Raw genomic sequence first — 19,522 nt, 5'->3', positions numbered from 1 at the left:
GTAGATGACAATACGGTTCATATTCGATTTGGGTTCAGTTTGAAAGATGCGATTCACTGATCTAAACTCGATCCAGGACACCTTTAGCCAAAAATTCAGCCAGTGTGACTCAGAATAATACCTGCATTCTGACCAGGGCATGTCAAGTTTTCCAGATTCCTTGTTTTTCTTGTATAATAATCAAGTGTAAATTAAATGTGTGCACAAACAAGTAAACAAGATTGAATGCAAGTGTTTTCACTAACGATTATTTGAGGAATATTATATGATCCAAGCAGATGCATCTGTCTGAGCCAAGATGTTAATTAAATTTTTATACCATTCTAAAATCATTTCAAAATGAAATAAAGCATTTATATCGATATTGGAAAATACTATTTTGAAATGACCAATTGCCATCAGAGCAGACAACACACATGATGGCAGCAAAAAATGACCAAGTCGTCATTACGGTTCAATGTGTGGAAACATTTCTAATAATGTTCAAATTGCATTATTTTATATGGAAAAACAAAAGTGGGCTGAACTTTACGAAACTAAAATGTGAATTGTTTTGCCATTAATTTTTGTTTACTTGTACACATTTACACTTGATTATCTTACAAGAAATCTGGAAAACTTCACCTCAACTGTTCAGTATCCAGGTATTTATCTCTGAGTGACACTGGTTAAATTCTACAGAGCCCATACAGGGCCATTGAAGAAAAAAATTTTTTTGAAGCAAAACAAAAACAAAACTTTAGTATCCCGTTAGTACCGGGTGCGCACCCGTTAGTTTTTTTCTTTTAATTCAAATTTTTTTTCTTCAATGGCCCTGTAGGCGCTCCGTAGCATCAAATTGAATCATATTGGTTAATATGACATGAGTCGAATCGTTGTTAAAATAAATTATTAAACCCCTAGTTTCCACATATTGAACTGTAACGATGGTTGATCTTGTCTGCTGTGACGGAACTTGGTCTTTTTTACTTTATAGTTAAATGAACTTTCCGTGCCTCAATCTAAATGGCAATTCCCTCAATTCTTTTGATTTTAAAACGATTTCATAATAGTATAGATTGATTTGATTTGATTAACATCTTCCTGAAGACCGATTAATCCAGTTGGATTGCAGTCGGATTAAGTCAATTCGTTGTTACACCCCTACACAAAACACCACAAACCCTTGCGAGAGCTACTTTAAACAGCATTTTTATTAAACAATACAAAATATTATTTGAAAATTACCCCACCTCCCATTATCTTCTCAAAGTGTCTTTAATTAATTTACAAAGGGTTTAAAAAACCATTTTTAAATAGCAGTTCATTCATTAATCAACATCTTGTGTATAAATATCACTCAAATCTGGGGCTGCATGACTACGGTTTGGCCTCTCCCCTCTGTGTGAAAGGACTGTGGTGTGGGCAGCAGAACACAGGCCTTCTTCCCGTGTGCAAGGTGGCCCAACATTTCCATGTTCCAAAAATAATGAAAAAAAGAAAAAGAAAAACGGGGTTATTTTTCCTTAGGAGCAGGAATCTTTCAGGAGGACCTTCTTTATTCCACCTGGAAGAGGCTGTTGGTGTCCACAATGCAAGGACTTTACTCTGAAATCCAAAACAATATTTAAAGACATCGAACTGAACACAGGAGGAAATGAAACTTTTCATACGGATCGTCTTTCACAATTGTGCATTTCACTTTGAGGGGCTGGCAGACGTACAGAGGAATGGCACACACTCAAAAAAGAAACAGAAAAAAAAAGACAGGATGTGGAAAAAGAGCAGAACAACATGAAGAATTGCTGAACGTTTCATGAAACTTCTCCAAAAACTACAACACATTTATAAAACCCCTTAAAACTCTTTTAAAAAAAAAAATCAAGTCTTTTTTTTGATCATAAGTTAAATTCCAAGGGGGAAAAAAGGGCACAAACAATGGTTAGGCAAGGCCCCACTGACTTAGTCGGGTGTTAGTGTACAGTGTGCAGTTTACAGAGCTTATAGAACCAGTAGCAGCCATTTACACACAACAATCAAATATTTATCTGTATCAAACTTGTTCAAAACTATCCATGTCATTCATCACGACAGCACAGTCACACACACTGCGGTTTTGTGCTTACACTTATTAAATGTGGGTACCTGAACAAAAACAAGGAAGGAAAAGCAAACCTGTGACTCCTGTGCGATCCTGTCTTCCTATAGCACAAGTCTCCAGATTTCCAAGAGTACAGGAAAAAAAAAAAAAGTACATAAAGTAGTTGCCCCTAAATCGACTGAAGTTGACCCCAAATGGCACAATGGTAATTTCCTGTAAACATTTCCTTAAATGTTTAGTAAAATCCTCTCCCACAGAAAAAAAAACCAACACAAAAATATATTGAAATTTCTTTTTACATGGACATATATTCACATATATATTACTAAAGGCCTTAAAATAGTTTTCGTTCTGCTTCTTGAAAGTCACAGTTCCCTTCAGAGGAGATTCGGCCTTAGACAGGCCTGGAAGGAAGCAAAAAAAAAAAAATAGAAATGTATAGATTTCTCATTTTCTTTTGCTGAACATCGAAGAAAAGTGAAAAAGCGTTTGCTTACCATGCACAATGTTAGAACCAGGCTTTAGTTCTGCATTTACCATCATTCTGTTCTTGTTTTAGGCACTAGAGCTTTGCGGAGGTATGACAGGATTAAATAGGCCACGAAGAAAAACACATGGCCGCAAAAGTAGACGGAAGAATACACCTGTAAAACAGAAAAGGTGATAGAAAGTTCAAAATTCTGCAAGACAACAGATAATGTGCAAAACAGCTACTTAAAATGTTTTTTAAGGTCCCAGTACAGCAGAACTCCAAATCTCAACAGTCAGATTTAGTCTCTTTTTAGACAAATTAATATAGTACACGTGATATCATTGACACTTGTTCTTGGATATTTATCATTTCTTTTTTTCCCCCCATTTGCAAAAGCCAAAAATTTGGGGATTTAAACACAGTCAACTCTTAAACCTTTGATGCCTATTGCCTTGCTTCTACTCCAAAATTACCTTAATTTAGCATCTACTTGAAAGCAAAAACTTAAGTGATTTTTCTTTCTTCAAAGCTGGAAATAAATTCATGTGTCAAGGGGTTGAGCATAAAGCAGAGAGGCACTGGAACCCATTTTTTAGGTTTTAGGAAGATCAGATTATGGAGTTGAACTCTCCCAGTCCAATGGTAGATGCGTTACCTTGAGCCATTTGTCATAGGTGAAAAGGCAGAACGCCACCAGAGGATACCCCATGAACAGCCAGTGGAAGAACTGCTGGATCACATAGATGAGGGGGTAAAGGGGACTGTTGGCCAGTCTCGTCAGCTGGGGGCTGTCCCGCACTAATGCCTGGGCCTGTCCCGCAAACAAACACAACAGTTTCATAATAAACAATTACATAATGAACTGTGAAGGGAACGTAATGAAGGCATACCTGTCTCTCCACAGTGATAATAAAGAACTCCATGGAGAAACACAGGATGTATCCAGAGTGAAGGCCGTGCCAAATTGTCAAAAAGACCAGCGTGGTCACATGAGACAAGGTCTTGTTGCCCAGGAACTTCAACCTCTTGAACACGTGTCTTAGAGGAAGGAAAACAAGTGTAAGGATCACTCTTTTGGGCAATTTGGATAAAGCAGTTAAAAAATGAGTCCTCTGCTGTGACATGCCCTAATGCACCTGCAAATGGTTGTTGCATAGCAACTGAGTTTTAGTGAGTTTACTTTACATCAGTTACCTGACAATTACATTTACTGGCAGTGCAGACTACAGATCTTGGAGAAGCACATGCACTATAATCCCTTCATTCGATTCTAGCTACAGGGGTGAGACAAACGAAGCATGTGAAGGGTTTGTGCTTAAAATCCTCACTAGTGGCTCGATGCAGCTCATCAGGGGTTCTTATCAGACGCTTAGTGGTATAAAGGCTTCCCATAAGTGATTTTCCTACAGGATCTGTGAGGCTATTATTGAAACATCCAAGATTCAAAGGTTTTAAAGCACAAAAACTGAATTATGTGAATGCTAAATGAGTGCATTTTACAGTAACATGTTGTAAAAGGATGTCAGACTTCATTTTGCATGCTTTGGAAATTAGATTTGTCTGATAACTTTGATGAGTTTGGAATTCTTCACGGTTTTATGGAAATACACACACACACACGTTTCACACTTGTGAAATATTAACTCACAGTCCAGATGCTCTATATCAGACTGGTTTCAATAAAATCAACAATTGTTATGTTAATCAGAATTTGGTCAAAAATGGGCCCCATAGTTATCTTAAAGTGCACATTTAAAGTTGGACTTTTTAACCTTCAAAGGAGCTTTATTTAGTCAAGTCTATACGAGGTAAAAGAAAAAAAGAAAAAAACTACGAGACTCGTATTTTTTATTCTACTTGCCATTTGAGTTATACTCCATTAGATTCAATGTTTGGTCTCATTGAAAACTGCTAAAACATGGACTGAAAAAACCCAAAAGTGGTTCACATAAATAGGTGCACTATAAATAGAGTGTTCCTTTTTAGGTTAAACAATTAGGTCATCCTCTACGTCAGGTCTATGTTACAAATACAAAAAGCCAAGTGCAATAGTATAGTAGAACTACACACATAACATTGTGGGATATTACCATGACTTTAGTGCTTTTAATACATTTTTCTTTCTGCTTTGTGACTTTATTCAAAATGAAATTTTAGAAGTACTTGAGGTTCATAAACTTTCCCACACTGCCTAATGTCTTCTGGTGTGGATTAAGATCTCCAATCTTGGTCTTCTGTGGTGTGGGAGTTCTACAAAGGCACATTTCTCTGAACACTCCACTCTTATCTCAGTCAATTTTTAACTTTTACAGCACAGCTTTGAACTTGAGAAGAGCATGGATTTCTAACCTCGCTGCCCAGGCGTTCGTGTTAATGTTGAAAGAGGCGATGGTTCCTCCAAAAAGGGGGGTGGTTTCAAATAGCCAAACCTTCATGTTGGCACAGGCGTCCCATTGGTGCTTCCCGTCCACCATTCCGTTGTAGCCCAGTCCGGTTAATATACAGACACCCTCCTGTAACATACAGTCACCGTATTTGTTCACCCAACAAAACAACAAATCTATTCAGTTTGAAAAAACCTGAAATCAAGCCAACTTTGACCTTGACATATCATTAATTGGGCCAATTTTCATGCCTACTTCTTGGAAAAATGTAATTTCTTGGTAATAATATAATGGTCTGAACCTGCAGCCTTTACTTTCTTTTTTTAAGCTAAAGATTTGCAAGACACTCCGAAATATTGTCCTAAACTCTTTTTTTTTTCCATTTCAGAAATGTCAAAATGCAGAAATACCTATACAATTTCTTTTACATGCACAGTAAAAAAAGTTGTGGGCTTAGAAATCTGCAGAACTGGAAAGACGCCTGAACAAAATATGGATGAAAATGAAGTCACTTACCGCTATAACCCAACAGCTGACGTATTTATACAACATGACTTTTCCCCAGAGGAGAATAAAAACACAGCGATACCAGAAAGGCTGAGCCTGCAAAGAGGAAATGGTTTTTTTCTGTGAGATATCTTGAGATAAAAATGCTTTGATATGTCAGTTTTCACTCTCACCTCAAACTCATCTGTTAGGTAATAGCTGTCTTGGTAATAGGGAGCAAATATTGTATATATCGCCAGGAACAAAAAGCCCAATCCAAACCTCTTCATTGCAGGGAAAACACTAGAACAGAAACATGAAGATATGAATAAAAGGATAGTTTCTTTGTTTGTTTTTTTACCTGTGGGGCAGTCATAGTGGGAATTGTAGAATAAAACTAAGTAAATGATGGTTCTAGTCATTTCTTTTCCATCCCCTGTGGTTGTCATGAGTGAAGTACCTGTTGGGAGGCTGTCCCGGGCAGTCGGTGAGCTCCCCTGCCACCAGCTTCTGGTAGCTGCGTAGGGTAAACTGGGGACCCACTAAAAAGCCTCCGTAAAAGTAAGAAAAGCCGGCTACCTCGAGCAGCGAGGGCACTGACGGCAGGGCGCTGCTCTTCTGCTCTAGACTCAGTTTGGACTGTAAATGAAAGAACATGGAGGACATGAATGAAACTACCTGATAATTATCAGAGATTTGGCTAAAACCTGAAAGCAAAGCTGTTAATGACCTCTGACATCAATCTATGCCATGATATCAGTCACAAGTGTTATGTAACAAAGGGCTTCAGACGATGAACTGTTTTCTAACCGTTTGTATAATAAGGAGCCACAGGAGGCAGAACTTTTAGTTATGTGATTCTTTATGTCATACTGGTCTGGAGCAGGACATGTTTCTTTGGAAACACGTCTCACGCTAGATGTAAACCAGCTTTGAGAAGCTGAAAGTTCAGAGCTGAACTTGAAGTTACCTCGCTAAGCCACTAATTCTGCTTGGGAGTACAAGTTCCTAATTAACTTCACACAAAGCCCTTTTGTTAAGATGCTTTGGGTGGCAGGTCTGTTGGTCACCTGTCAAAGTGGTTTAGTGCGAGGAAATGTACCCCACCTCTCCATTACATCTACTATTAGTAGTAGATTTTTATTTTTAATATATAAATGTGAATATAAAAAAGGTTATAATTGAGCCACTTGCCGGTTCCTTTCCTCCATCGTAGTAATCAAACGCCAAACCTGCAATCAAATAAAGACTTTGAATCATCTCCCCAAAATAACAATAAAAGAAATCTATAATGGACACAGCGGTGCAGAGGGAGCCGCATTCGACTTACCAACGAGTTTAAGTGTGAGGACACAATGAGGCATCGTCCACTTAATGTCATACTGCTCTGTTGCTGTGTAATAATACCCGGCCAGCAGGTATACCTGCAGGGCAGAAACAGAAGAATGCAGAACATGAAAATGAGCAGATGTGACAACAGGCAGTTAGAAAATAAATAAACAAATAAAAAACTGGCGATACTAGAGAAGGAAAGTTCACTACAACTTAAAAAAAGGATTCTCAAATTCTACAACTGAAAGAAAATGTATATATACATACAGAAAAAAATTAAACAATTGACCCACTTATTTTATTAAGAATAAAATAGAATATGATAGTAATGTAAATGTTCGAGCCTGTATTGTATTTTTTTTTTTAAATCAAGATTTTAAAATGGGCTTCGTTTTAAGACCCTCTCAAATAAATATTGTGTTTTTGGTGTTTTTAACATGACATTGAAGCATTTTTCTCCTGATGGAGGGCATAAATACATAAAATGAAGCTTAAATTTTTCATTTTTCAGTATTTCTTTATTAAAATCTTTGTGAATCAGAAGCAAAGGAATAAATGATGTCAGTAAAAGCTTATCAGTACTGATTACAAACTACAACCGGCAGGCCACAAGTTCCCTGCTGTGCTCCAAGCTGTTGGATCTACAGGCAAATAGATCCATTTATGTTCCTGTTTTTGTCACCTGAGCTGACATCTGGCTCTAATCATTACAGCTCGGTGAACGTGATATATCTCAATGTTGTTGTTGCACCAGTAATGCTAGAATGTTAGGTTGAAGATGCGAGGGGCTGCCACTTAGTGGGAGAGCTTGTAAACAGGTGGATGATGGGAAATGTGGGAAGGCTTTCTCCACCCCAACAGTTCCGCCCACAACTCAAAGGCGAATTTCTAATGAACTATTGCTGCTCTGCAGAAACGATGTCCGACCTAGACCTAAAGAATGAGTTTTTAAAATTTTGGCTAAAAACAGTATGAACATAATTAAAAGACCTCTGGAAATGGCTTGAAAATATCAATTACATCGTTGGAGTGGCACTTTGAAAAAATATCATTCTACAACTATTTTAGAGAATTTTCTAAATTAAAAACAGCCAACTTAAGTAAAAAAAAGAAAAGAAAAGAAAGATAAACGTTAGGGCTGTACATCCTGAGGATAAGAAACTATCCTTCCACATCACAGGACATGCAGAGAGAACTGTAGAGCAAAGACAGATCTCACCATTTGAAAGGTAAAACTGCTTAGAACAGTCGTGACAGTCCTCCCCATTAGTCTCAACATCAGGAACTGAACCAAGATGCATACTGCAGAGTGATAAAGCTGAGCACCTGGAAAAGAAATGAGCAGAGAGGGGGGGTGAGGAGGGCACTGACCCCCGTCAGGTGTCTCCTAAATAGGAAAAGCTATGTCTACGGCGTTTATCCTACACCACTCGATATCGGCCGAGACAAAGACAGACAAACACTTTAACATAAATACAACCTGAAATGAGCATTCAAGGAGAAAGTTAAAGCAACAGACCTGCTGTAAAATCCAACCGCAGCCGCAAACGAAAAAGCACAAGAGAAAGAAAATCAATGTTGTTAGTTTGGATTGAGTCCAACTTTTCCCCTTCCACCCAAAAGAACTACTGTGCATCCTCCCTTTCATTGTGTTTGAGGCCTGTTACCATTTAGATCCACAGTTCTGCCGCTAATCCAATGCACTACGGCATCTGTGTGATCTGCTAATCTCATTTTGAAGGTTTTTAATATTTCTAAGATAGTTTTTATGTGTTTTGAAAACAACAGGTTTTTTTGTAAGATAAAAGATCAAATATATTCGATCTGACTTATAAGAACCCATAGTGTCATCAAGTGTAACAGAAAAACATCAGAAATGTGTACTATGGTCAATCCCACATTAAAATTGTCATTTTAAAGAATAGTTGTCGGTTCTTATGGGTTTGAAGAATTAAAAATAAAACTTATATGTGAATTTACCTCGCCTTTTTCATGGTTTAACATTTAAACATTTATTGTTCAGTAAAAATGGAAAAACAGATTTAGCTGGGCGTTTTGTTCTGCTAGTGAATATTACAAAAAGGACATTTGCCGAACTAGAAAATAAAATTAAACGTAGAAAATTTCTCAAATTTGAAGTTTTAAGTGCAAACAAATTACAGATAAATGTTAAAAAATATTAAAACCTTACTGTCTGCTAATCAAACCTGCTTTGTAAGTAAAAAAAAAAGAAATGTGCAGAAGTTTGTGGTTCAGAAGTAACTCAGCAGAAAAAAATTCCACATGCAAAGTTTTTATTTTGATTAGGACACAATAATCCTTAAGTCTTGGAAACAGAAAACATATCTCCTGCCATCACAATAAAGTTGCCTTCTTTCTTTGTCATCATTTCGGCTCACCTTAACATCACTTTTAGCCAGATGCGAGTTCAGGTACATAAATCTAATTTTTGTTTTGTACTAAATCTGTCTTATTTTGACATCTACTACCCACAAAAATCCAAATGAGCATAGCCCACCAACTTCTGAATGACCTAAAACACAATCATAAGCTTATAAAAACATTTACAAGTAACATTTTAACAGTTTTTATCATTTTATTTTTTTATTTTGCTGTGAAAACCTGACATATCTTTTTAAATACTTACATCATCTGCTTTTTTGTTATAGTATCCAAAATAAAGTTGACAAAACATGTTTAATCATCAGAAAATGAAAAAAAAAATGATTGACCTTATTTCTGCATTCTTTTTTAAAGTGACAGTGAAGACAGAAGGTCAGCAAGTGACTACAGACAACTGCAGTTAAAAGAGCATAAATCAACTGAAAAAGTGACAGTCTTGGCTTTGGACTGAAAGTGTTCAATCAAGTTAATAAAAACACGTTTTCAGGATTAGCTCCAAAGCAGCCTTACAGTGGATTTCTGTTCCTCACAGCAGGAATGTTTATCAAACACAATATAGAACAGGATGGTTTCTGTTCATTTCATCTCACCAAAATTAAAAGCTGCCAGAGCCAAACCGGAGAACAAGTGGAACAAGTGGAGGACGGTGGCAGGCTGGTGGAACAAGAAGCGCCGGTACACCACTGCACAGGGATAGCCTGCGGGACACAAAATCAACTCTTTTAGAAAAAAGTTTACTCTTTACGGCTAAACCTGGGGGCTGCAAACTTCCACACTTAAAGAGCCAGTCAAGTGGATTTCTCACTGACAAAGGTCGGAGCCACAAAGTCCTACTTCACCCTTCAGAAAAATAAGACACTGATTTGTGTTTATGTTATTGCTACTATTATGATAAATATTAATGAATTATTGCTTTTTGGCCTAAATAAAAACCTAAACACAAAGAGAAAGTTTAGTTTTTAACTTTTGAGGTCAACCTTTCAAAATAAAAGACACCCTCTGTCACATAGGAGCAAATCAATGCAGCAAATGTGGTAGTGAGGACTGTAATGTCAGCAATGGTTAGATAAAAATACATATAATTTACTGTTTTTGGTGCATCCCAGCCAGAAAGGTGTAAATCTAACAAACTAAAATTAAAGCAGAGCTGATCTGTTGCACTTAAAATCATTTAATTTGTTCAAAAATAAAACAATTTGCTTTATAATCTGGTGGGCTTCAGTCCTGCTTTTGCTTAGTGACCTCCAATTCATTTTCTGTGGAAAACGCCACACAAAAATGTCACAAAGTTTTAGTTCGACTTGTGATAAACACTATCCTTAAACTTTATTTAAGTCATTCACAAACTGTTGAAGTTAGTTTACTTGAGTATTTATTAACATTTTTACTTTACAGGTACCTTTTTACATTTTTTTATTTTCTTGAAGCAGAGATTCACAATGAAGGGGTAAAAGAACCACATGTAGCTCCAGGGCCAAAGGTTGTAGGCCCCTGGGCTAAACTATTCTAATAGTGGAAAGGATCCAATTTAAATCAGATTTCTTGAAAAAAGTATTTTGTTTTTAATCAAACTTTATTTATGAGATCAGATTTCACTTCGTCCCCAAATGCAGAAATCAGCTTTGTTTAAATGTAGTTTCTTATCAGTCCTGTTTTTGTTTATTTATGATGTAAAGATTAGCAAAAAAATCAGCAAACTTTTGATTGTTCAGTTTAGCAGGCACTAATTTTGTGAGATCTTGCTTTCAAAATAAAAAAGTCATAATAGAGATTTAAAAAAATAATCAATATAGAAGAATCTAAATGGTAAAAAGAAAATCTACAGATATGAGTCTTCAAAATGATAAACTAATGGCATGTACCTGGGGAAATTCTCAGATCTTATGGTGGTACAAATATCTTCGACATTATAGTTAAGGACTCTTTAAAAAAAAATGTCAGACTAGAAGAATAAATACAATTAAGAAAACAAAATATCATTAAATATGGAATTTTTTCTCAGTCAACCCCCTCTTATCATCCAGTGAGCACTGCTCCACTGGAGTTCCAGAGACATTAGGCACCCTTTTGTGTGTTTTATTTATATGTATATATATATATATATATTATTTTTTTGGGATGACATTTTAGGCCCCTATAAATACTGTCAACTAATTGAACACAGTTTGCTGTGCAGCTGAACATTTTGTGAAAAAACATAAACCGCAACCAATGAAGCAAAACCTGATTTGTCAGTTGATTTACACTGTAGCGTTTCAAAAGTCAGGAAATAGCACATTCGCAGAGGCCCATGTCACAACACGCATTAAGCAACGCCAAGCAAGAGGCTGACTTAATGAGCTGGATGCAAGCAAAGTCTGATCGGAATGGCCACGTACAGGTCAGAGTGTGTTGAGAAACTGGCATGTGTTTGAACAAAGTTCAAGGAGGAGGGATGACTGACTGTTTGACCCTGCTGTCAGAACACTTGAAGGCCTAATTTAAATCAAACCTGTCAATATCTCAGACCTGGGAGGTCAAAGGGGATTGAGGAGTAACATCTAATAGTGATGAATTCCCTGACAGCAAGGAATCAGACACCTGTCACCTATTTCCACAGCTTTTCGGTAGAGCTATGCTGTAAAACATACAGTGAACCAGCTGGACAGGTAGTTAAAAAAACTTGCATTTAAACAGTAAGTCATTGAATACTACACCCTTATTTAACACGTCACTCAGGTCAGAGGGAAGGGATGATGGGAAATATGTGACCTACTGTCGAAGCAAATCATCCCATAAACCCCTGCGACAAACAACAAGTGTGACCCCGAGCGGAGCTATCAGTTGACCATAAATTGTTAATGCAAATGAGTTGACATCAGCCGTTGATGGAAAAGGTTTTTCTCAGGAAATCCACTTGCCTGACAGTGGGAGTGCTAATCATCCAAACTAAACCGAGTCGTTAACTTTGATAATAACAGACTGGAAGTTTGCTGTCCACTCTGGCAGCCTGATCTGAAGTGGATGAGTTGGCTCAAAGTGACAGTTGCACGGACTCGGACCAGTTCCCTGCAGGGCTGTGAAGCCTCGCAACCATGCTAACACACAACAGAACCAAGAGCGGGGAAACTCACCGATCAAAATGGATAAAATTAGCCGCACCGCGGGTTCCGGAGAACCTAAGGACTCCGACAGCTTCTGCATTAAGGGAGCCGCCATCTTTTTGTGGGCGGAAACGCGTTTTCGCCTCGGATCAGCGAACTCCAGCAGCAGACGTCCACACACAACAGTCCTCTTTATAAGGCGGCTCAACTTCCTTCTAGAGTTCGATCCCCCGCCCTCAAACCCTCCTCTTTTAATGCTTGGCTCGTCCCTGGTGGATTTTTTGTTTATCAATATGCTAACTCCTCGTTAAAGGGTACAATGGAGAATAGCAAACTACCTTGTTCCACAGTAAATAAAAGTATGTCAAGATGAACGTTAAAAAAAGGACTCTGTAAAATATAACGATGTAAGCCTGCCCCCTGGTGGCTTTGAATTGCAAACACAGCTGTTCGCATTGATCTTTCGGAGAAAGCTGCTAGGGATTTGTAATATTTACATCATGAGAGATTACTGTTGAGATAAGATCACAGTTACAGCGCGTAGTACAGTTCTAGACATATAAATGTTTAGGTTTGTCACTAATGTATAGTTTTCACGACATATCATTTGATATTTCGAGTATATTTTGCTTTAGACCACAATGAGGGGCTTCTCTTTATGAGAAACCTGCTAGACAAATATCTTCAGAGCAAAGTTTCCTCAAGTGGCAAGACGCATTTGTCAGTGCTAGGTACTCAGACACATGCTAACACTGTTAAGGTTTCATCTGTTCACCGTCTACGACGCAAAAAACCACAAACAATTAAAGTATATACAATTAAAACCTAATAAAATGACAATTTAGACTAAAGAAATGTAGTGAAATGTAGTGTAAATCCCGATTAAGAAAATGAGAAAACATGTAAAGTTGAACCGCAGTGCATGCTGGGTGCAGGGGGGTCAGAGTTGGCTGTGAACTTTGTCCAATTGTAACGCTCGTTTCTGTGGGAAGGCGGGACTTGTTTTAACTGAGCCAGTCTAACTGAAGTTCTACATGAGCATTTCAGCGCCCTCACAGAATAATTTTATAAATTACATATTTTTTCTTTTTTAATTCTGCGCCGTAATTTCACCGGTACTATTTATTTTACCAGGCTCCAATGTTTGTTTCCGTTTCTATAGTTATTTTTTCTTTTTTTCTATTACCTAATTTTAAAAAAAAAGGATATTATATATATATATATATATATATATATATATATATATATATATATATATATATATATATATATATATATATATATATATATATATATATATATATATATATATATATATATATAGTATATAGTTTTATACCTGGAAATAATCGCGTTAAATTAGTTGAAACGTCTCAAAACGACTTCTTTTATTTTGAAATGCATTATGAATATTCAGGAAAGATTCGTACAACCAAAGAATTCTTTAAATATTGCTAAATGCCAACAAATGTTGAAATTATTTACGTTCCTGAACGATTTCAGTAGCAACATCTAACATTTATAAGTGACTTTCAATCTGTCTTTGTTTAAATATCAAAAACATTTTTAAGATTACTTATGGCTTCCTTAAACAGGAAGCATAATCAATGTCATTTAGATTTTTTTCTGTAATACTGACTGTTTTAATGCGACCAAAGAGTTCAGTTTACATATTTTGCAACAAGTAAAGTTGCTACTTTAGATTTTCAAACAGGACTTAAACGCATCATGACATTTTGCTCTTGCTCTTTCCCTTCATCAGCTGTGGAGATGCGTTTACGGACGAACCGTTACAGGCCAATGGCGTGAGGGCAGAGGAGGAGTCAAATCTCCACGTTTATAAAAGCCTCGCGACAGTCATTTGCGGTCGCTGTCTTCCTACAGAGGAGAAAGATCCCGTTGGTCTTCTGACACCGGTTCCGTTTTTCATTAAAGCGACAAAAAAACACCGCAAACATGAGCAGGAAATTCTTCGTTGGCGGAAACTGGAAAATGAACGGTGACAAGAAAAGCCTAGGGGAGCTAATCCAAACCCTGAACGCGGGGAAAGTGGACCCCAATGTTGGTATGTACTAGATTATGGATAGGGTCCAAATAATTATCCACACAGAAAACCCAAGATTATCGATCTGAATCGTGATTACATGTTACTTTGTTGATTTTTTTTTTTTTACGACGTTTTTTCCGTGATAAACATAGAAGCCCCGTTTTAACAAATCTGTCATGATTTTCCATGTCAAAGTCGTGCACATCCATCCATTCAGACAGACAGACGCGGAAAAGTGCACGGGGCCAGATGAAGGACGCTCAGAGTGACGGCCCTCTAAACCATCATGTCGGCGGTGGGTGTGCGTTTGCAGCGGCACGTACTCCCCACTGCCTGCTCCGATGTGACACGATGCTTTCACACACTGGCCCTGGTGGCCAATTTTGTGCGCAGCATATGTAGAAACAAAAACCCCGATCAGTTACAGAAATGCAAACCCCTTTAGCGAGATCACGTTTTTAGCTTGTAGCCTTGAGTTGTACATTTTCCGACGGCGTTTAAACGCAACAGCAGACCTGCTTCTTGTAGCTAGGCCTTACTGATGCTGCTTTCTAAGGTCATTTCCCTTTTCAATGGGTTTATGATCTTTTAAGCAATCAGTCAGAGTGGATTTAATAAGCCCTCATGTCAGGTTTTTTAAAAAAAGAAACTTGTTTTCTCGATTTCAGATGCAGTTCTGTGTTTTTTCTGTTTAGAGGCAAACTCAATCTTTTCAGACTATCCTTGGACCTTGGCCGCAAAGTGGAGACACCCCCCCCTTACAGTGCTGTGCTGAAATAACAGCAGGCATTTCTTCACTGTCCTTTTTTAAAGTCGACTGTTTCTTCCAGAAATTCCTTCTTTCGTGTGGGATTTTTTTTGTTTTGTTGCATGTTTGACCTTTTGAACCCGAGCCCCTTAGACGTCTGTGACCCGTCCAGAATGCAACCATGTGACCGACCTTTCTGGTGGCTGAACCCAGACCTTTAATACGGTTGTCTCTGGTCCAAGAGAAATGACCTTTACCAAACTAAAAACGAGCAGTGGCTAAAATAGACCCCCATATACATACCCCAAAGATTGAATTACATTCTGACTGTAAGTGTCTTGACTTGACTGTAGTCCGCTTGATCTTTGGGAATTGTTGATCATGAGCACATAATCAGAGTTTCGATTCTAAATCTGGGAACTTTATTAGTTTAAAAAGCATTTACTAGTAGGAGAAGAATAACATTTTCATTTGTTTTAATTAACTTGCTTTAACTTCAAACTATACTATTCTGTTATAAAAAATGCAAACATTTGAGTTAGTAAAGGGTTATTCCTCCTCTGATGTCAAGTTGTGTGGTAAAGTACATGAACACGGGTGTTTCTGTTCATTCTACCGGAAATGGATTTCATTATAATGCAGATCATTCAATCAAAAAGTATGAACAAAATTAGAAGTTTGTGAAATGTTATTCATTTTAACATTGCATTTCTTTCAGGAAAAATCATATAGAACAGGATTTTTGTTTGTTAGTCAATACTCCATGCTCTTGTAATTTGATAAATGCAAACCTGTGTCTGTTTTGAGGCTTTGTTTTGGCTTCCAAGCCCTAACCTGATCTCTGTTTTCACTGTTGTAACAGAGGTGGTGTGTGGTGCTCCATCCATCTACCTGGACTTTGTTAGGTCCAAGCTTGACCCCAAATTTGGCGTAGCAGCTCAGAACTGCTACAAAGTTCCCAAGGGTGCCTTCACTGGGGAGATCAGGTACTTTGTAATCTGTTTTTGTCAAATGTGTGTTTTATTTTTATTTTTTTGTTCATTGCTTTGCTTAAGGTTCAATAAAAAGTACAAATTATAATGCAACTGCGTTCATTGGGACTCTCCTCTTCCTCCAGCCCTGCGATGATCAAGGACTGCGGCGTGAACTGGGTGATCCTCGGACACTCCGAGAGGCGGCACGTCTTCGGAGAGAGCGACGAGGTAACAGTTTGCACCCGACAACAAAAAAACGTTTGCCCTGAGGTTTTGAACCTAACATTTCCTCAGCTGACAGAAAGTTGAAAAGTGCATTTTTCTCCAAAACCCCCAGCTGATTGGTCAGAAGACCGCTCATGCTCTAGAGAGCGGTCTCGGCGTGATCGCCTGCATTGGCGAGAAGCTGGACGAGAGGGAGGGAGGCATCACGGAGAAGGTGGTGTTTAGCCAGACCAAATTTATCGCAGGTACGTGGCCTCTCTACACGAAGCTTTTATGTACACAGGAGTCTGAATTGTGCAACACTTGAGTCAGGATGGAGGGGTTATGCAAACCGTTATGTGAAACTTGTGTAGTTAACTGTTATCACATCTGTTTGACAGACAATGTAAAGGACTGGAGCAAAGTTGTCCTTGCTTATGAGCCCGTGTGGGCCATTGGCACCGGCAAAACTGCCTCCCCACAACAGGTACTATTGAAACCGGGCCAGTTTGACTTGGTGTAATTACCGTGACTCTGTCCTTCATCCTGTTTCCCGTGTGTCACCTCAGGCTCAGGAGGTTCATGAGAAACTGAGGGAGTGGCTGAAGAGCAATGTGTCTGAGGCTGTGGCCAACTCTGTGAGGATCATCTATGGAGGTCAGTCAGTCGTTGAGTTAAAATCACAAACGGCGGAGATGATGTTCTCTAATCTCGATGCTGCTTTTCAGGTTCGGTGACCGGCGGAACCTGCAAAGAACTCGCCTCCCAGAAAGATGTTGACGGTTTTCTTGTGGGTGGAGCTTCCCTTAAACCAGAATTCATTGAGATCATCAACGCCAAGGCATAAAAACGTTAGATGTTCTTAAAGATGACCAGATCAGAGGCCAACTTCGCTCTGATCAGCCGGCTCCATCACCCCTCTCTCCTGGCACTTGGTGCTCTGCCCTCGCTCTTTTCAAAGTATTTGTGTAACGGTGTCATTCCCTTCATTTTCTCCCCTTTTTCTTTTAGTAAATTTTTTTTTTCAAGAAGAAAAGGGATGGTTTGGCACTTGCACTGCACTGTACTACACTGATGAGTCCACTGAGAACCGCCTTTGTGCGTACTAACCTTCTAAGTGCTCAAACTGTGGACGGACAGTCCAAGCCTTTACTTGAAAAGTTTACGAACTTTCTATTTTTTTTTCATAACTGTCACAGCTGTAGTTGAATGTGTCTTTTTATTGGTGTCTTTGTGCGATTCTTGTAATCAGTGGCTTTTACTTCTCCTTAGGTTTGCATGATTCCCAATTTATTTTTATGAAATGTTTTGCAGCGAAGGACGTGTCCATTAAATGTTAACTGTACTGTCACGGCTGATGGGTGTAAGACAAGAACGGCTGTAAGGAAACAGAATAAACACTTTAGTATCTATTTGAACCTGTGGTGTATTTCTGTCCAATTGTCTCCAGACTGACTTCTTAAAATATACGTCTTCGTGTTTCATACTTGTGAAGAATTTACATGCAAGCTTAGTTTTCTGACTCCATCCCTCTGGGAATCTCATGATGCAAGGCAGTAGGGGTCTTATTGCAGAGATTTAAAGGGTAAACAGAGAAGCCCTTCTATTATCACTGAATTGATCTAAAAACACAGATTGCAGCTTTGTCAATTAACTGCTTGCATTAATTTTTTTAAGGATCAGTAGAAAATGGAGATTCTAGCTTGGCTTCATTTTCCACAAACACAGAAATGTAGATTATTAGTCAAGAAAATTCTCATCTTTGAACAGTTAGTACTTTTATCTTGTCAATTGAATTACAATTTACATTCATATTTTAATTTTTCATCCATGCTTGTGGATACAAAACACTTGTCTTGAATTTTGAAGGTTAGCTCTTATGGTAACTTTAAACCACAAAGACAATTTGATCAGTGCATCAAAACCATCATGATTCTGGTTAAAAGATGCTAGACTTGCGCCATTTTCTGTCTTAATATATGCAATTGTATGTTATATATTACACACTTCACAGATTATTTCAATGTTTTTCAACCAGTGTGCCGCAGCACATTAGTGTTCCGTAAGAGATGGTCAGGTTTGCTGCAGGAAAGCGTTAATATTAACTGATGTAAAGCAGTTATGATCACCAGAAGATCAGCTCCGTGTTCATAAAAAAAGGCGCAGGTTTCACACTGAGTAGTTTGCTGACGCCTGCGGGTTAGTTAGTGTTCATAGCTGTTCTATTTATTTTGAGCTGATAAAAAAAAAACATAAACACAAGTATGACAAAAATGACAATATACAAAATCTGAAAGGGACTTTGGGTGAAGTTTAACAACTTTTTAAGTCCAAGCCACTTTTATTTTCAATTCAAGCCAAACTTAAATTTATACCAACTGTATTTTTAGAGAACCATATACAATAAGCACATACACAAAAAACAATATAAAAAAAAAAAAAATCGATGAATATTGTTGAGTCTTTTATCTTTTTATTATGTAAGTCTTAAATGTCATTATGAGTAGTTGCAATAGTTTTTAAGGTTGCCCATGTGAGAGGGGCGTTTTTTATATATATATATATATATATATAAATAAAAACGCCCCTCTCACCCTCCACAGGTCGTTTCTCCTCCAAGCTCGGGTCCTCTACCAGATGTCTGGGAGCTTGAGGGTCCTGCAGTATCTTAGCTGTTCCTAGCACTGCGCTTTTCTGGACTGAGAGGTCTGAGGTCTTTCTGTTGTAGCCACTCCTCCAGCTTGGGGGTTACTGCCCCGAGTGCTCCAATTACCACAGGCACCACTGTCACCTTCACTTTCCATGCTTTCTCCAGTTCTTCTCTGAGTCCCTGGTATTTCTCCAGTTTCTCATGTTCCTTCTTCCTGATGTTCCCATCGCTTGGTACTGCCACATCCACCACAACGGCTTTCCTCTGTTCTTTATCCACCACTACAATGACTGGTTGGTTCGCCATTACCATCCTATCAGTCTGGATCTGGAAGTCCCACAGGATCTTTGCCCTCTCATTCTCTACCACCTTCGGAGGTGTTTCCCATTTTGACTTTGGGGTTTCTAGTCCATATTCTGCACACATGTTCCTGTATGTTATTCCAGCCACTTGATTGTGGTGCTCCATGTATGCTTTCCCTGCTAGCATCTTAAACCCTGCAGTTATGTGCTGGATTGTTTCAGGCGCCTCTTTGCACAGCCTACACCTTGGGTCTTGTCTGGTGTGGTAGATCTGAGCCTCTATCGCTCTGGTGCTCAGGGCTTGTTCCTGAGCTGCCAGGATGAGCACTTCAGTACTGTCCTATAGGCCAGCCCTTT

The 19,522-nt window shown here is 38.3% G+C and overlaps 2 protein-coding genes and 1 non-coding gene across 4 annotated transcripts; 1 reads left to right on the top strand and 2 right to left on the bottom strand.

Annotated features, from left to right (window-relative positions):
• Nucleotides 1-1,175: 1,175 nt before the first annotated feature.
• lpcat3 (lysophosphatidylcholine acyltransferase 3) lies at nucleotides 1,176-12,578 on the bottom strand. Of its 2 annotated transcripts, none has more exons than XM_011485450.3 (13): nucleotides 12,271-12,578; nucleotides 9,748-9,855; nucleotides 7,974-8,083; nucleotides 6,753-6,846; nucleotides 6,617-6,654; nucleotides 5,883-6,061; nucleotides 5,617-5,725; nucleotides 5,453-5,539; nucleotides 4,902-5,065; nucleotides 3,443-3,590; nucleotides 3,208-3,363; nucleotides 2,578-2,724; nucleotides 1,176-2,484 (listed from the first exon to the last, which is right to left on the bottom strand). In XM_011485450.3, exons 1-12 carry the CDS (start codon nucleotides 12,353-12,355, stop codon nucleotides 2,620-2,622), a joined length of 1,383 nt encoding a protein of 460 aa, XP_011483752.1. In that variant the 5' UTR covers nucleotides 12,356-12,578; the 3' UTR covers nucleotides 1,176-2,484; nucleotides 2,578-2,619. The 2 variants fall into 2 exon arrangements, with proteins under 2 accessions (XP_011483752.1, XP_004078033.1); XM_004077985.4 differs by having other exon boundaries at nucleotides 7,974-8,080; nucleotides 12,271-12,575.
• Nucleotides 12,579-12,884: 306 nt separating this feature from the next.
• Nucleotides 12,885-12,939, bottom strand: LOC111949018. Its single transcript, XR_002875040.1, has one exon. It is a non-coding gene; the product is annotated as a U7 small nuclear RNA (small nuclear RNA).
• A 1,156-nt stretch (nucleotides 12,940-14,095) lies between these two features.
• On the top strand, nucleotides 14,096-17,631 carry tpi1 (triosephosphate isomerase 1). Its single transcript, XM_004077984.4, has 7 exons — nucleotides 14,096-14,305; nucleotides 15,898-16,021; nucleotides 16,153-16,237; nucleotides 16,347-16,479; nucleotides 16,615-16,700; nucleotides 16,783-16,870; nucleotides 16,942-17,631. Exons 1-7 carry the CDS (start codon nucleotides 14,197-14,199, stop codon nucleotides 17,058-17,060), a joined length of 744 nt encoding a protein of 247 aa, XP_004078032.1. The 5' UTR covers nucleotides 14,096-14,196; the 3' UTR covers nucleotides 17,061-17,631.
• Nucleotides 17,632-19,522: the final 1,891 nt, after the last annotated feature.

Source organism: Oryzias latipes, chromosome 16 (assembly GCF_002234675.1).
Source record: "Oryzias latipes chromosome 16, ASM223467v1".
NCBI lineage: Eukaryota > Metazoa > Chordata > Actinopteri > Beloniformes > Adrianichthyidae > Oryzias > Oryzias latipes.
Note: the sequence above shows the minus strand (reverse complement) of the source record. Positions and strands in the feature narration are given on the sequence as shown.

Bases quoted from the DNA above. Each gene is read 5' to 3' on its own strand.
- lpcat3 (XM_011485450.3), bottom strand. From the start codon at position 12,355: ATGGCGGCTCCCTTAATGCAGAAGCTGTCGGAGTCCTTAGGTTCTCCG. The intron at 8,084-9,747 runs GTGAGATGAAAT...TCATTTCTTTTC, and splicing joins TCTGGCAGCTTTTAATTTTG to CAGGTGCTCAGCTTTATCAC. The intron at 6,062-6,616 runs GCAAGTGGCTCA...TTTCATTTACAG, and splicing joins ACGATGGAGGAAAGGAACCG to TCCAAACTGAGTCTAGAGCA.
- tpi1 (XM_004077984.4), top strand. From the start codon at position 14,197: ATGAGCAGGAAATTCTTCGTTGGCGGAAACTGGAAAATGAACGGTGAC. The intron at 16,238-16,346 runs GTAACAGTTTGC...CAAAACCCCCAG, and splicing joins TCTTCGGAGAGAGCGACGAG to CTGATTGGTCAGAAGACCGC. The intron at 16,701-16,782 runs GTACTATTGAAA...GTGTCACCTCAG, and splicing joins AAACTGCCTCCCCACAACAG to GCTCAGGAGGTTCATGAGAA.